The 16,157-nt window shown below is 35.2% G+C and overlaps 1 protein-coding gene across 3 annotated transcripts in view; it reads left to right on the top strand.

Moving 5' to 3' along the window:
- LOC125649502 (uncharacterized) overlaps positions 1-16,157 on the top strand; it is a 60,517-nt gene that overhangs the window by 31,925 nt on the left and 12,435 nt on the right. For all 3 annotated transcript variants that reach the window (XM_056164572.1, XM_056164571.1, XM_056164573.1), the window contains 8 exons: positions 955-1,053; positions 5,114-5,186; positions 5,334-5,390; positions 6,851-6,958; positions 8,582-8,818; positions 9,174-9,257; positions 12,320-12,528; positions 14,176-14,262. In XM_056164572.1, the coding sequence (XP_056020547.1) occupies positions 955-1,053; positions 5,114-5,186; positions 5,334-5,390; positions 6,851-6,958; positions 8,582-8,818; positions 9,174-9,257; positions 12,320-12,528; positions 14,176-14,262 (954 nt within the window). The remainder of the gene's footprint in view (positions 1-954; positions 1,054-5,113; positions 5,187-5,333; positions 5,391-6,850; positions 6,959-8,581; positions 8,819-9,173; positions 9,258-12,319; positions 12,529-14,175; positions 14,263-16,157) is intronic.

Here is a 16,157-nt window from a genome sequence, read left to right as displayed (position 1 = left end):
CCCCCGGGGATCGGATGGGGCCACAATAGGGGGTCAAAAGGTCAAAAAAAAAATTTTTTTTTTTTTTTTCGGGTTTTTTTTTTTTTTTTTTATATATATATATAGTGCAGATTCAAGTTTGTTAAAATCATGGACCCCGGGGATTGGATGGGGCCTCAAGGGGGGCCTCAAAGTTTTACATACAAATTTATAGGAAAAATCTTTTAAAATCTTCTTCTCAAGAACCACTGAGCCAGAAAAGCTGAGGTTTATATGAAAGCTTCCTGATATAGTGCAGATTATAAATTGTTAAGATCATGGCCCCCGGGAGTCGGATGGGGCCACAATAGGGGGTCAAAGTTTTACATACAAATATATAGGAAAAATCTTTAAAAATCTTCTTCCCAGAACCACTAAGCCAGAAAACCTGAGATTTATATGAAAGCTTTCTGATATAGTGCAGATTCAGGTTTGTTAAAATCATGCCCCCCCCCCCCCCTCCTCCGGGGGGTAGGATGGGGCCACAATAGGGGATCAAAGTTTTACATACAAATATATAGGGAAAATCTTTAAAAATCTTCTTCTCAAGAACCATTGGACGAAAGAAGTTCACATTTACATGAAAGCTTTCTGACATAGTGTAGATTCAAGTTTACAAAAACCATGGCCTCCAGGGGAAGGTTTGGGGCCATAATAGGGACTACGGTTTTACATGCAAATAGATATGGAAAATCTTCTGATATGGACCGAGGTGACTCAGGTGAGCGATGTGGCCCATGGGCCTCTTGTTCATTAAACTGTCATTATGATTAATACATTAAAAGTACTGTCAAATGTCGAAAGTTGTACATCAAGAAAAACTTTCAGTAGTATGCACGTAGAAGTCAGAATTTTACTCCCCAAAACAGTGACTATGGTAGATGACTTAAAATTTTTATGAATGTTTTTTAATGTATTGTGTCTCATTTTGTTCAGGTAGATGGGCTGGAGATGACTCCCATCACAGATGCAAAAGAGGCCCCAGAAGTCATACATGGAACTTACAGCAGTTCATGGGATATTATCAAGGAACAGGTATTTATTTCTGTGACCTATACTGCTGATATTAATGTCAAAACATTAGTTTTAGTTAGAATTTGATTTCATTTCAAGCTGACCAGTGATGTTAACCATAGAAGTGTTCTTTGTTAAAACTTTACCAAGAATATTGTATTATACCCCCTGCAAACAAAGTCGGGGGGGGGGGGGGGTATACTGGAATCACCTTTTCCGTCAGTTTGAACTCTTCTGAGAGGTTTTCTAGATATGTGTGACTTTTTTCCTGAATCAATTAGCATTTTCCAGCCGTAAGTGACATAAAGCATTCTTGGATATAAAGGGGATTTAAAGTGGGGGGGGGGGGGGGGGGGGGGGGGGGGTTCCATGAAAAACAGTGCCTCCTTTCAGAGTAAGCAATAATTTGGGATCACTGAAGAATCTTCATCTATCAAATGACTGAACCATGTTTAAAAGTTTCTTATGGTGGGTGGGTCGATTCAAATGTGTTCAAATCATGGTTGTAGGGGCAAATGTGGGGCCACAATATTGTAAAATTGATATGCAAAAGTTTATAGGTGACTCATGATAACTTGAAGTTCAAGAGACCTTGATAAAACTTCGAGAGTTTGAGAGATCGAAGGTTGAGTCAAATCTGGAAATTAAAGGTTCGACCATTGTTTGGGTAATTGACTCGATCTCAACTGATGCTGATGTACAGCATTTCTCTCTGCATCTTTTAAAAAGGTCAAACTTTTCGTATCTGGACTTAGCATTACTGTGAGGAGTGGGATATCCTTATCAGACTTGGTCCTTTTAAATAACTCTTCTTCTATCTTTTCTACCCTCTTAATAACAGGAGTTGTACTAAATTTTTATGTCTCCCTTTGAAAAAGAGGGGGCATATTGTTTTGCACCTGTCGGTTGGTCTGTAGACCAAGTCTTGTCTGCTCAATATCTTGAGAACCTTTGCTTGACAGACATCAAACTTTTTACATTGGTACAGGAGTAGATGATCCCTATTGACTTTAAGGTCACATGATCAAAGGTCAATCTACTCTGGACATAGAAAGATATTGTCTGCTCAATATCTTGAGAACCCTTTCCTTGACAGTCATTAAACTTAATACACTGGTACATCATAAGGAGTAAATGAATCCTATTGAACCCTATTGATTTTGGGTTCACATGGTCAAAGGTCAAAATGGACAAAGTAATATATTGTCTCCTCTATATTTGAGAATCAGAACCCTTTGTTTGACAGACATCAAAGTTGGTACGCTGATACATTTTATGGAATATATGACCCCTTTCATTTTATGGTCAAGGGTCAATCCACTCTGGACATAGGAAGATATTGTCCACTCAGTATCTTAAGAACCCTTTTCTTGACAGACATAAAACTTGTTACACTGGTACATCAAAAGGAGTTGATAAACCCTACTGACTTGGGTTCACATGGTAAAAGGTCAAGGGTTGAACTGGACATAGTGATATATTGTCTCTTCTATATTTTGAGAATCATTTGCTCGATTGACACCAAACTTGGTACACTGTGAGATCTTAAGGAGTAGATTACCCCTATTGATTTTGAGGCCACATGGTCAAAGGTCTAGGGTCAATTCACTCTGGATATAGGAATTCCTGATAATGTCTGCACAATGTCTTGAATTAATTCATTTTGGCAGTGTTATCAATTAAATGATACATGTGTATAACCCTTTTCAATTTGCACCACAGGGGGGCATACATGTTTCTGAATCATTTCTTGTTGAGGGGTCATCTTGATTTTTGCTAAGATTATAAGGACCTTATTCATGGTTTGGCAGTTTTCTACACAAAGTATTACAGTAGCTTTACTATTAATTTTCCAAGACAGACTGATCATCAAAACTTAATCACTCTCAGAGGCAGATTTACTGAGATTTGTGTCACTAGCAACAGCCATGATAGCAGGCATTTGTTCAACAATGCATTCTAACATGTCCAATGAACTATTCCATTTTGTGGGGACATCTGCAATAAGCTTATGACCGATGAATTCCTTTTTATGGCTAAATACAGACTATTACTTCTCCATGTACTGGTAGACCTATGGATATGACCAACTAATTTTCTGCATTTTGCTAAGACCTGGGAAGTGTAAAGAATGTTTGACCTTCAAATTTATCCTATGGCCATAACATCCACATTGCTCCCAACCAAGTAACTCTAGGTTTTTAGGTCACCTGAGTGACTCAGGTGACCTATTGCTATTGGCCTTTGTCCATCGTCCGTTAACAACTTCTTCCCAGAAACTACTGGGCTAATCTTGACCAAATTTGATATATAGCATCTGTAGGTGAAGGAGACCGGAAATTGTATATTTCATGACACATGACACCCCCCCCCCCACCACCACACACACACACACCCTGAGGGGCCTTAATTTTGGGGCAAAAACTGTAAAATGTATGTATTTCTTTTTAAAAAACTTTTTTACTCCTGGGCATCTAGCAGAGAAAGTGAGTATATAGTAATGATGAGCAAGGAAGCTTCTACCAAAATTGTAAATTTCATGACCCCCGGGGTAGGGATTCTGACCTCATGGTTGGGCCAAATTTACTATATAGTGTTTATGTGTAAAACTTAAATAACATCTTCTTTAGTGCTATTGATACTAAATTGAAACTAAATAGATATTTAAAAAGAGCAGGTAGTCCTTTACCAAAATTGTAAATTTGATGATTCCAGGGGTAAGGGTTTTGGTATCAGTGTGTGGTCAAAATGGTCAGTTATTAAATGTGTAAACAATAGACATTTTTAACTTACTGGTACATCACTAACATTTCCTTTACAACCCCTGACCCTAGTAACAATAAGAAACAGTAAAACCAATAATTGTTCCCATACTATGCTAGGGGAACACATAAAATAAATATAGGAAACACCGTAAAATCAGTATTTTCCCAAAATGGGAGACATAATAAAGTTCAGAAAGTATTTTCTAGCCGAGTTGCATAGCAAATCTCAGCTTTTGAATTGGCGAAGGATGGGTGTCCAGTCGGGCGGACAGGCTGGCGGCGTCCACAATTAGCTTGTCCGGTCTCTAACTTTAATACTTTTTGGTGCATCTTTATGAGACTAACATAACATGATCACATCCAAAAGAGGAAGGTTCCTATTTATTTTGAGGTCAAAAGGTCAAGGTCACTCACTAAATGCCATAGATTTGAGCTTGTCCGGTCTCTTTCATACTACCTGGTGCGTCTTTGTCAGACTTGCATATTTTGATCACATCCAAAAGAGGAAGGTTCCTATTTATTTTGAGGTCAAAAAGTCTGAGGTCAAGGTCTCTTTTTCACTATATACTGTAGATTTGAACTTGCTTCTAACTTTTAAACATGTACTTGCTTGTGCATGTTTATCAGACTTCAAATCCTGATGACATTCAAGATTCATGTTGCTTTTGAATACTTAACTGTGGCCATTCAAAGCTTCATACTTATAAACTATATTAGATACGTGCATGTTTTTACTTCGTGAATGCAACCATGCATAATTTTCCAAACTGTAACTTGGCCATACGCATCTTTGATGTGTTTTAGCGATTTTTGAATATTCAGTATATAGACTAAACTAGAATATTAAATGGAGATAAGTTGAGATGAAGTCATACCTTAAAAGACTTTGGTATTTTGCAATGCTGTTATTTACATAATCTGTAATGTAATCGCAAATATAGCAAAAATAAATCCCACACAAATATTTCCTCCTTTACAGTATCTGTCTAGGTTGGTAGGCAAAATATTTTTTTCTCCTCAACAAGTTACAATTACTCTAGAAATTGAGAAATTATGGCATGGATTCCTACATAACTCCATATGGAAACAGTATTGAAAAATTGTGATGAAGAAGTGTGAAATAAAATAATTTAATCAGGGAGATTTATCCCATATGGTCAGGCAAGGGCAAACTAACATATTGTCAAACTTAGCCAGATTTTTTTTGCAGCATCTTAGTAGTGATTGTGGATTTAATAGCATTTTGGTCCATGAGCTTCTTGTTTAAAATTTTTTTAATTTACTAGTGCTTGTACATGTATTGCGATTGCTTTCAGGGTTTAAACAAAATGAAGAGAAATCACATACACTTTGCTGCAGGAGAGCCGGGAGAAAATGGTGTCATAAGTGGTAAGTGGTACTAGAGTGGTAGAATGGTAAGAGCTACTATAGTGCAATTAGTATTCATCAGAATTGCTGTATGTCTTAAAGGTTGAATATGAGTTTTAAAATGAATTGACTATTCTGTTTGCTGAAACACTGTATTCACTTTTTCAGGAATGAGGACAAGCTGTGAAATCATCATCATGATAGATGTTGAAAAGGCTTTAAATAGTAAGTACATGTATATCCAGAACATTCTCATTCGAAAAAAAAGAATTAATTATTTCAAAAAGTGGGTAGATACAATATCAATAAGAAAAATTTTTAGCTTTAAGATAGATTGATAGCATAGCTGAACTCTCTGATAAAACCCTTTATTATATACCCATCAATGTATTGTTCTTTGATACTGTCGATTTCACAGCGTGTGATCCGGTTTTCCAGATCACCACACTGTGGTTTTCTGATTCCGTATCAGTATCCTCTGAAACTGATGACGTCACAATGCATCAACGCAACGTTATTTGTGGAAAATATTGACCGCGTCACAAAACATAATTTCATGGTATGTCTGTGTTTTTGATAATTTGGATTACATTTATCATCTTATAAATGTGGATTTAAAATGCAGAAGGGGATATATAATAAATTTATCATTACTACAGTAACTTGATCCGAAGAGTTGGATCACGTCTCGTTGACAGGCGCGGATCATCAGATCAAACTCGACGCTTCACGTCTCGTGTGATCTGATGATCCGCGCTTGTCAACTCGACGTGATCCGACTCTTCGGATCAAGTTACTATAGTAATAATATATATTTATTATATACCCATCAATGTATCGTTTGTTGATACTGTGGATTTCACAGCGTGTGATCCGGTTTTCCGGATCACCACACTGTGGTTTTCTGATTCTGTATCAGTATCCTCTGAAACTGATGACGTCACAATGCATCAACGCAACATTTTTTTTTGCTTAAAATATTGGCCGCGTCACAAACAGAACTGCACAGAAAACATAATTTCAATGTATGTCTGTATTTTTGATAATTTGGATTACATTTAGTATCATATAAATGTGGATTTAAAATGCATAGGGGGTATATAATAAATTTATCATTACTACAGTAACTTGATCTGGAGAGTTGGATCACGTCTCGTTGACAGGCGCGGATCATCAGATCAAACTCGACGCTTCGCGTCTCGTGTGATCTGATGATCCACGCCTGTCAACTCGACCTGATCTGACTCTTCAGATCAAATTACTGTAGTAATAATATATATGTATCATTTGTCTTGCTGTCTCTATGACTTTATGTCTATCTTTCTGTAGTTTGTGTGTCATCATTTCAGATTTCAGGTATTCATGAGTTGTGTAGAATTATGTTTATTAAAACTATGGTCAGTTAGGATAGGATGGGTTTACAATTAGTATTCAGGGACCCGTTTTACAAAACAAATTAGGATAAAGTTGCAAGTCTTAAATTGTATTACAGCAATTTGTTTAAATGAATGGATTAAAACTTTTCTGAGACTTAATTTTTTTGCATTTCTTTTTACTATTTTGCTTTTGAGTGATTAATCTTACAATAGATGGGAAAATTCCAGTACATAAATCTCCGATCATTGTGATTCCTTTAGTTTGATTTGTAGCAGATGAATATTGTCATTGCAAAATACTTTTTACAGGTGGCTTGAAGTTCTTTAGATCGGCCAACAATGTGATTCTGTCGCCAGGAGATGAACATGGCTTCATCAGACCATGTTTCTTTAAGGCAGCATATACAAGATATCCAAGTATGTCTTATCTGTTATTAAGTGCTAGGTATCACATTGTGTTGTACATGTACATGGATAGATAATGCATTCAGGTGTTCATGTTGCAAATGAAACAGTGACATATTTGACCTAAAACCTTTATTTTGATCAGGAAATTTTGAGCTATCAAGCTAACATTTATCAAGGATGCTGATCCTCATCTAAATTTCCAAATGAAATTAGATCAAAAAAGTAAAATGCACAGAAAGGAAATTGGGAAAGTAAAAAAAATGCACATTTGCAATTTGGATATAATTTTGTACCAAATAAGATGGGTGCATAATGCTGGTTGTTCCATCAATATTTAATTCAATATTGATGGATTACATACATGTACGAGGTTATTCATTTTTGCAAAATATATCTCTACTATATTTAGGCTAAACGGGGAACATATTGGTCTACACAAATTAGATGGTCTGTGGAAAGATGTCTTCACATTATTTCGAGAACCCTTCCAGTTACAGACCTCAAACTAAATACACCGGATGGCAATAACTAATAGATAACCCCACTAATAGATAACCCCATTGATTTTCAGGTTTCCTGAGTAACTTAGGTGACTTATTGCAATTGGTCAGTGTCCATTGTTGTCCGTCGTGCATTGACAATTGAACATTTAACTTCTTGATAACTACCATTCCAATTTCAAATTTGGTATGAAGCATCTTTGGGGGGGGGGGGGGGGGGGGGGCATAAATTTTAAATTTCAGGACTCTTGCACCCCCAAGGCCTTCGGACTGCCAAAACTTTACCAATTCTCAAAATAATTTCTTCTCTGCAACCTCACATCTGTGAGGAAACACTATATGCATAGTCATGTAGAGCAGGAAGGTCCCTACTGAAATTCATGGGGTAGAGGTTCTGACCCCAGGGCAAGACGAAACTTAGTACATCACATTTATATGTAAAACATTTAAATAACATCTTCTTTAGTGCTATTGATACTAAATTAAAACTAAATAGATATTCAGAAAGTGCAAGTAGTCCTTTACCAAAATTGTAAATTTGATGATCCCGGGGTAGGGGTGTTGGTATCAGGATGGGGCCAAAATGGTCAGTTATTAAATGTGTGTAAAAACTAAATGCATATTTAGGAAAAGCAGAAAAGAATGTAACAAACTTGTGAATTTTGCAACCCTTTAGGATGAGTCCAAATTAGTCCTACTGTGTTAATGTTACATATATATTGTGGAAAGCCTTTCATCACTATAGGCACTTTCAAAAGCATTTAAAAGAAAGATTTGTTCTTAAAACTTATACATGTACTTTTATTGAATATTAGTATTCAAAACAGGAATTTTTTTCTCTCTAGATTTCATAGGCCTTGTTACTAGTGATACTTATAACTAATTCTCAGGTGATCAATAAGGCCTGTGGGCCTCTTCTGTCAGATTACTGTCTACTAAACTGCATTTTTTGATTAATTAAAGTAAATTTAAAAGCTTTCAATTTCAAAATATTGTTGTACATATCCTTCACTTTTCATCCATATCAAATTTCTCTGGTGTAGCATTCCTCCTTAACACATGTTGATTATTTGTTATGCAATGTATTCTTTAACCAACAATAATGTATGTATGGCATCTTTTTCATCATTAGGGCAGAGCTTGCTTTTTAATGATAAAGCTGTAGATGGGCCTAAAATCCCTGGACTTTCTGGGGAAATGGAAAAAAAGAAAAAGAAGAAGAGTAAAAAGAAGTCAAAAGATAATCAAGATGATGAGATCACAGCAAAGAAAGAGAAGAATGAGGATGTAGACATGGAGGGGCCTACATCTTTGTTTTCAGAGGAGGATCCAGTGGATGAAACACAAAAGGCAATGGCTTTACAAGATGGTAGGAAACGTCTTCAAAATATATTTTTATTAACTTGTCCTGAGGTTGCAGGGTGTAGAGTAACTTGCCTGTAAGTGTATCTGGAAAAGTGGTGTGCATACGCTAGAAAGAGTACCATTTGAGATAAGATACATGACAAGAGGCCTATTGATTTTTGGTTCAAAAGGTCATAGGTCAAGGTCATAGTCATCAAATGTAAAAATGTGGACAACTTTCTAATTAAGAAATCTAGAGCTCACAAAGTATTTTTCTTCAACACAGGAAAATATGAATATGACTACAGGAAAATAAATAATTTCAACATAAATCAAAGAATTAACCTCTGAAATAATGTATTTTCTCTTTTGTGTTGTAGATGATGTTCCTGAAGACTGGGACAAAGGTGCTGCAATAAAGAGTAGTGATGGTGCTACTAGTCAAACCACAAGTAAACCACAAGGTATCGCAGTCACATCTGAGATATGTCCTCTTGGTGTATTTGTAACACGGATTTAAACATGGGCCATTATTGGATTAATTGTTCACTAATGAAAGTGACACCAATGATCTGGGTCTGAGAATAAAACTTGTAGGATTTTCTTGCATTTCAAAAAATGACAGTGTTTCAAGCCAGTTGATAATTTGAAAAATATATGTTAGACTTCACTACTTTAGATACTTCCGTTAAAATGAGAAATTACACATTATCATACAGGCTGTAAATTATTGATATAGAATTACACATTATCATACAGGCTGTAAATTATTGATATAGAATTACACATCATACAGGCTGTAAGTTATTGATATAGAATTACACATTATCATACAGTCTGTAAATTATTGATATAGAATTACACATTATCATACAGGCTGTAAGTTATTGATATAGAATTACACATCATCATACAGGCTGTATATTATTGATATAGAATTACACATTATTATACAGGCTGTAAGTTATTGATATAGAATTACACATTATCATACAGGCTGTAAATTATTCATATAGAATTACACATTATCATACAGGCTGTAAGTTATTAGCTCTTCTGATCCAAAGGCTCAAAGAGCTAATGCTATGGCCATTTGTGCGGTGTGCGTAAACTTTTTAGAAAAAGGGCTATAACTCAAGAACCCCTTGGCCAATTTCTTTCAAATTTGGTACAGGGTATCATTGGCCCAAGGGCTTTCATATATACTAAATAAAGGGATGTGACCCTTTAACAAGGGGAGATAATCAGGAAAATACAAACAAAAGTAGTGGTTGCTAAAAAATCTTCTTCTCAAGAACCACAGGGCAGATTATCACCAAACTTACACATAAGGATGAGGATATGTTGTAGATTAAAAATTGTTCAAGGCATTACCCTGGGGCAAAGGGCGTGGTCTCAAGGTCACTTCAAAGTTGACCTAAATTTAAATTTTTTTAAATTCCTTAAATCTTAGATATTTTAGCCATTATAAGGACTAGGATCATCAAATTTTGACAGTTGATGCATCTTAGGACCTTGTGTCAAGTTGTCTCAAAAGTAGGTCACGGTGACCTACTTTTTGAATTTTGCAGGTATTTATTTTAAAATTAATTTTGATGCATATCTTGGACACTTTGAAGCCTATGATCATCAAAACTTGTCAGTTGGTGGATCATGGGACCTTGAAATGCGTCAACTGAAAAATAGGTCACCGTGACCTACTTTCTGAATTTTATGGCTTATCATTTACAGATATATTTTAAGTTGTTATTTCAAATACCGAGAGGTTTAGAATCATCAAATCTTGTAAGTTGATGCATCTTGAGGCCTTGAAACATATTTATAAAAAAGTAGGTCACAGTGACCTACTTTTTGAATTTTGCAGATATTCAAATTTCACATTTTCAATTTTAGATGCATATTTTGGGCACTGTAAAACCTAGGATCATCAAACTTTGTCAGTTGATGCGTCTTCGTCTTCGGTTTGTGTCAACCAAAAGTAGGTCACCGTGACCTACTTTTGGTATTTGACAGCTAAATTACTATATTTCAGACACTATTTGACCTACAATCATCAAACTTTGACAGTTGATGCATCTTGAGTCAACGGAGTGTGTCGACCAAAAAGTAGGTCACCTTGACCTACTTTTGGAATTTGACGGCTATATTTATATATTCAGATACTATTTGACCTACAGTCATCAAACTTTGTCAGTTGATGGGTCTTGCATGTTCGAAGGGTTTCGACCAAAAAGTAGGTCAACTTGACCTACTTTTGGAATTGGACACCTATATTTATATATTTCAGATACTATTTGACCTACAGTCATCAAACTTTGTCAGTTGATGCGTCTTGCATGTTCAAAGGGTGTTGACCAAAAAGTAGGTCACCTTGACCTACTTTTGGAATTGGACGGCTATATTTATATAATTCAGATACTATTTGACCTACAGTCATCAAACGTTGTCAGTTGTTGGGTCTTGCATGTTTGAAGGGTGTTGACGAAAAAGTAGGTCACCTTGACCTACTTTTGGAATTTGACGGCTATATTTATATATTTCAGATACTATTTGACCTACAGTCATCAAACTTTGTCAGTTGATGGGTCTTGCATGTTCGGAGTTCGATGACCAAAAAGTAGGTCACCATGACCTACGATTGGAATTTGACAGCTATATTTCAATATTCAGATACTAATTGGCTTAAAATCATAAAACTTTGTCAGTTGATATTTCTTGGGTTCTCAAAATGTGTAAACCAAAAAGTAGGTCACATTGACCTACTTTTTTTGAATTCTTAGGATTTAACTAAAGATTTAGAATACTAAGAGGCTAAGAATAGAAATGGTGGGGTTGTACAATTTATCAGAAGAGCGATTCTAGGCCCTTGGGCCTCTTGTTGATATAGAATTACACATTATCATACAGGCTGTAAGTTATTGATATAGAATAACACATTATCATACAGACTGTAAGTTATTGATATAGAATCACACATTATCATACAGGCTGTAAGTTATTGATATAGAATTACACATCATCATACAGGCTGTATATTATTGATATAGAATTACACATTATCATACAGGCTGTAAGTTACTCATATAGAATTACACATTATCATACAGGCTGTAAGTTATTGATATAGAATTACACATTATCATACAGGCTGTAAGTTATTGATATAGAATAACACATTATCATACAGACTGTAAGTTATTGATATAGAATCACACATTATCATACAGGCTGTAAGTTATTGATATAGAATTACACATTATCATACAGGCTGTAAATTATTCATATAGAATTACACATTATCATACAGGCTGTAAGTTACTCATATAGAATTACACATTATCATACAGGCTGTAAATTACTCATATAAAATTACACATTATCATACAGGCTGTAAGTTATTGATATAGAATTACACATTATCATACAGCCTGTAAGTTATTGATATAGTATTACACATTATCATACAGGCTGTAAGTTATTGATATAGAATCATTTCTAGTTGAATTGCATTGTAAACTTCTTGTAGAATTCACCGAGGTGAATGATGCAGATTGTTCTCGAAATGCTGTGGAGGATCTTAAACCAGGGTCAGTGGTGGTGTATTGCCATATGAAAGGGGAAAAAATAACATCAGTATCCTGCATCTCTTCATCAAGGGCATATAACTTCTCCAAAAACCTGCTAGAAGGTGGAGATCTGAGAGAATATTTGAACTCTAAAGGCTCTGGCAACAAGGTAGCTATGAGGAAATCTTTATTTTATTAAAGCAGTTTTATAGAGCATGGAGTTTCATATTGGAAGACAATAGTAATCACTCAGCCCATGGCTGTCCCTTATTTGACACCATGTTTCGGGGTTGTATTTTTTCACTTCATATTCGGTATAATCAAGTTTTTAATTTTTCGGGGGAGCATATAGTCTGTCTGTCCGTCCCTCTGTCAGTCCGTCTGTCTCATTGGTTTTTCAGACTTTTTCTGTTATGCTTGTGTAGATTCATTTGAAACTTGCAGCGTGGTTTCAGACCGACAATCTAGAGATAAAGTTCAAATTATGTATTATTTGATCGACAGTTTTGAAAGAAATTCATTTTTATATTTTTAGTTTTTATATTTATCAGGATCGTTCTGATAGAAAGGCTATAAAAGTAGAATAGAGGCAGTGGACAAAACTCTGTCACTGATTGTGTAAAAAATCACTTCATTAATTTAATATTTAAAGATCGTCAATCGCAAAAGGAACAACATATTGAAAATAAATCCGTGGGGATCCGGGTTAGAATAGGTCCTCAGTACCCCTTGGTTGTCCTAAGACGTGACTAAATGGGATGGTCCTTCGAATGAGACCGCAAAAACTGAGGCCCTGTGTCACAGCAAGTGTGGGACGATAAAGATACCCCCCTGCTCTAAGGCCGTAAGCACCAAGCATTGGCCTAAATTTTGCAGCCCTTCACCGGCATTGGTAATGTCTCCATATGAGTGAAAGATTCTCCAGTGGGACATTAAACAATATAAAATAAAACAATTAAAATATATATTAAATCTGTTAATTTATCACATATTTTTTCTGTGGTCAGTAAGCGAAGTCTAATCAGTTGGCAGTACTCAATTTACCGCATTCTTGCAATCCGACTGAAATTACAGGTATTCGAAATTGGCCTTCAAACAGTTGTTAGTAAGTAGTATTACGAACAGAGTTCAGAAGTCCTTTTAATTGAAATGCGGATATTAATCTTGACGTTTGTTGTTTTGTGTTGCTTATATACACTGCTATTTTCCCCACATATATTTTACAAAAACGGTGACCCAGATTTGATGCATTTTTAACTAATGCGAAATTAGGCAAGCATTACATTTCACGATGACGGAGTTCCGAAATTTCTTGTTTATTATGATTATAGTTATCAAACCCGAATTTACTGTGTGACATTTAGGAATTCAAAATATATGCTACATGTTTATGAATTGAATTTTAAAAAGTGATAGACTTCTGAATAAGACTATTTCATCCCTGCATGTGTCAACTGTATGAACGGAATGAACAACGAAACATCAAACTAATTCGACACTGGTAAACATGGTGACTTAGTACCAATATTTTAGGTCACAGTTCAAGGTCAAACAATATTAAAGGTTCATTCTCTTGAATTACATCCGTCAATTAATGGGGACACTGATAGGAGACATGTATTGCTTATGCAATTAGTCTTGCTGTTAAACTAAACCTTTTGTAAATATGAGGTAACATTTATAATTCATATACTTGTTAATACCACATGGTGTGAATTTGACATTAGAAAGGTTGCATATCTCTCTCTCTCTTTCCTTTCTCTGTGTGTGTATGTATGTATATATATATATATATATATTATTGTATGTATTTCAGATATTTCACAACATTGCAGATGCTTCAAAGGCATTGTTTGACCAGCACCGTATTATTTTGGACGGCACAAATGTATATGACAATAAGGTAAATCAAATTCAAACTCATGTCTTTGTTTCAATATGAGACTCACGGTTTCAATATGAGACTCACAGTTTCAATATAAGACTCACGTTTTCAATATAAGACTCACATTTTCAATATGAGACTCATAGTTTCAATATGAGACTCACAGTTTTAGTCTATAGTGCATACAACTATTTTTCACACCTTTTCATTGTTAGTTCTGATTCTTTCTTTCTCTTATCCTGTGGGTTCCATGTCAGGGCCTAGCATGTGGATCTTCAAAAATTTGATTTCTTTTTTTTGAACAGCTTCATTGTTTTGAACACATATCATATGTTGAAATTTTTATATCAATGTAATTTAAATGAGTCTCCTCAATATGTTTAAAGAAACTATATATAATGCACATGAATACATGATGTAAGCAAATTTGAAAGTGTCACAGGCAATTGTACATGTTTATTGACTTGTGACGTGTATAAATATATCAATTACAAATAATAGGTTCATCGGTAAACATGAAACAAATAGTGTAAGTAAATAATTTATAGTAAAGAAAGTAAATATCTCGGTTAATTTCCTGAGGTTGATAAAGCATGGTGAATATGGGTCTGTTACAACTGATTTATACTTCCTGTCGAGGCCTATTCGAAAGTGTGTAAAAGCCTAAATCATGTGACCATTTCTGCGGGAATCTACTACGGTGAGACAGAGAACACACGTCCAGTTTGTAAATCTCACAGTTCGTGTGTACAATTCTGACGAAGCGGCATTCCTGTCCTTATATACATACTACGGAGTGGTAATCTTCTCCGAATAATGTTAATTTCAGTAAAGCACAAGATTTTGTAGCAATAAAGTTTTAACAGACTCGATAATTTTTTTGTTTAAACTTCAAAATTTATCGAACAAGTGTTCAATGTATTGTAATAGCTGCAACAAATGCTGTACCAAGGTGCAATATAACGGCCTCATTGGTAATTATAAACATCATAATTATCAAAGCCAATAATTTGATCGATCGGTACTATATGAAGAACTCGAACATAACACTCTGAAATTTTGCCGTATTTAGATGGGTAAAGTACATCAGTCGTTTACTGCAAATGGAAAGTTAAAAGTAATTGCATATTCCCAGACCCATGGAAATCGTGCAGAAAGCCGTGCAGAGAGAAAGATCTGACATAATCAAGTGCTTGTCACGGTATCGTAATATCATGACAGTTTCTTTTAAAAATTGCACAACGATGAATTTTAATTGAGTGTTTCATGATAATTGATTACAGGATGTAAGCAATATGTGTATTATATTGAGTTAAATATGGGTGTAATAAATATAATTATGTATTATTCCGATTGTATTTTTTAAGGGTAAAAGTATGGAAGCCCATTAATGTCATTGTAACAGTATTTCATTCTCTACCCAGAGTTCCACGTGCTACTCGCACTATGAAGCTTGGGGTAACACGCCCTCTGGTTAGAGAATGTCAGTATCTACGTTTTCCGAAGTACGGAAACCAATTTAGTCATATTTCTAAATTCGTGTGACTATATTTGAGATTCTGTGAACAATTTACTTATGCCCCTTTCAAAGAAGAAAGGAGGGGGGATTACTTGCACTTGTCGATCGGTTGACCACATGTTCGCTCAATATCTTGAGAATCATTCACTTGATATTAATGATATTCCATATGTGTTGATTGGTTATTAGTTGAAGAGGACCCTAAGTGATTTCAGGTCAAAAGGTCAAGGGTCAATCCACTCTGGACATAAGAATATACTTCATTCAATATCTTAAAGACCCTTTGCTCAACAGACATCAGACTTGGAACACTGGCACATCCTTAAGAGTAGATGACTCCTATTGATTTTGAGTTCACATGGTTAAAGGTCAAGGGCCAAATTGGACATAGGAA

The sequence above is a fragment of the Ostrea edulis genome, chromosome 5, assembly GCF_947568905.1.
Source record: "Ostrea edulis chromosome 5, xbOstEdul1.1, whole genome shotgun sequence".
In the NCBI taxonomy this organism is placed as follows: Eukaryota; Metazoa; Mollusca; class Bivalvia; order Ostreida; family Ostreidae; genus Ostrea; species Ostrea edulis.
This window is presented reverse-complemented; position numbering and strand designations above follow the sequence as displayed.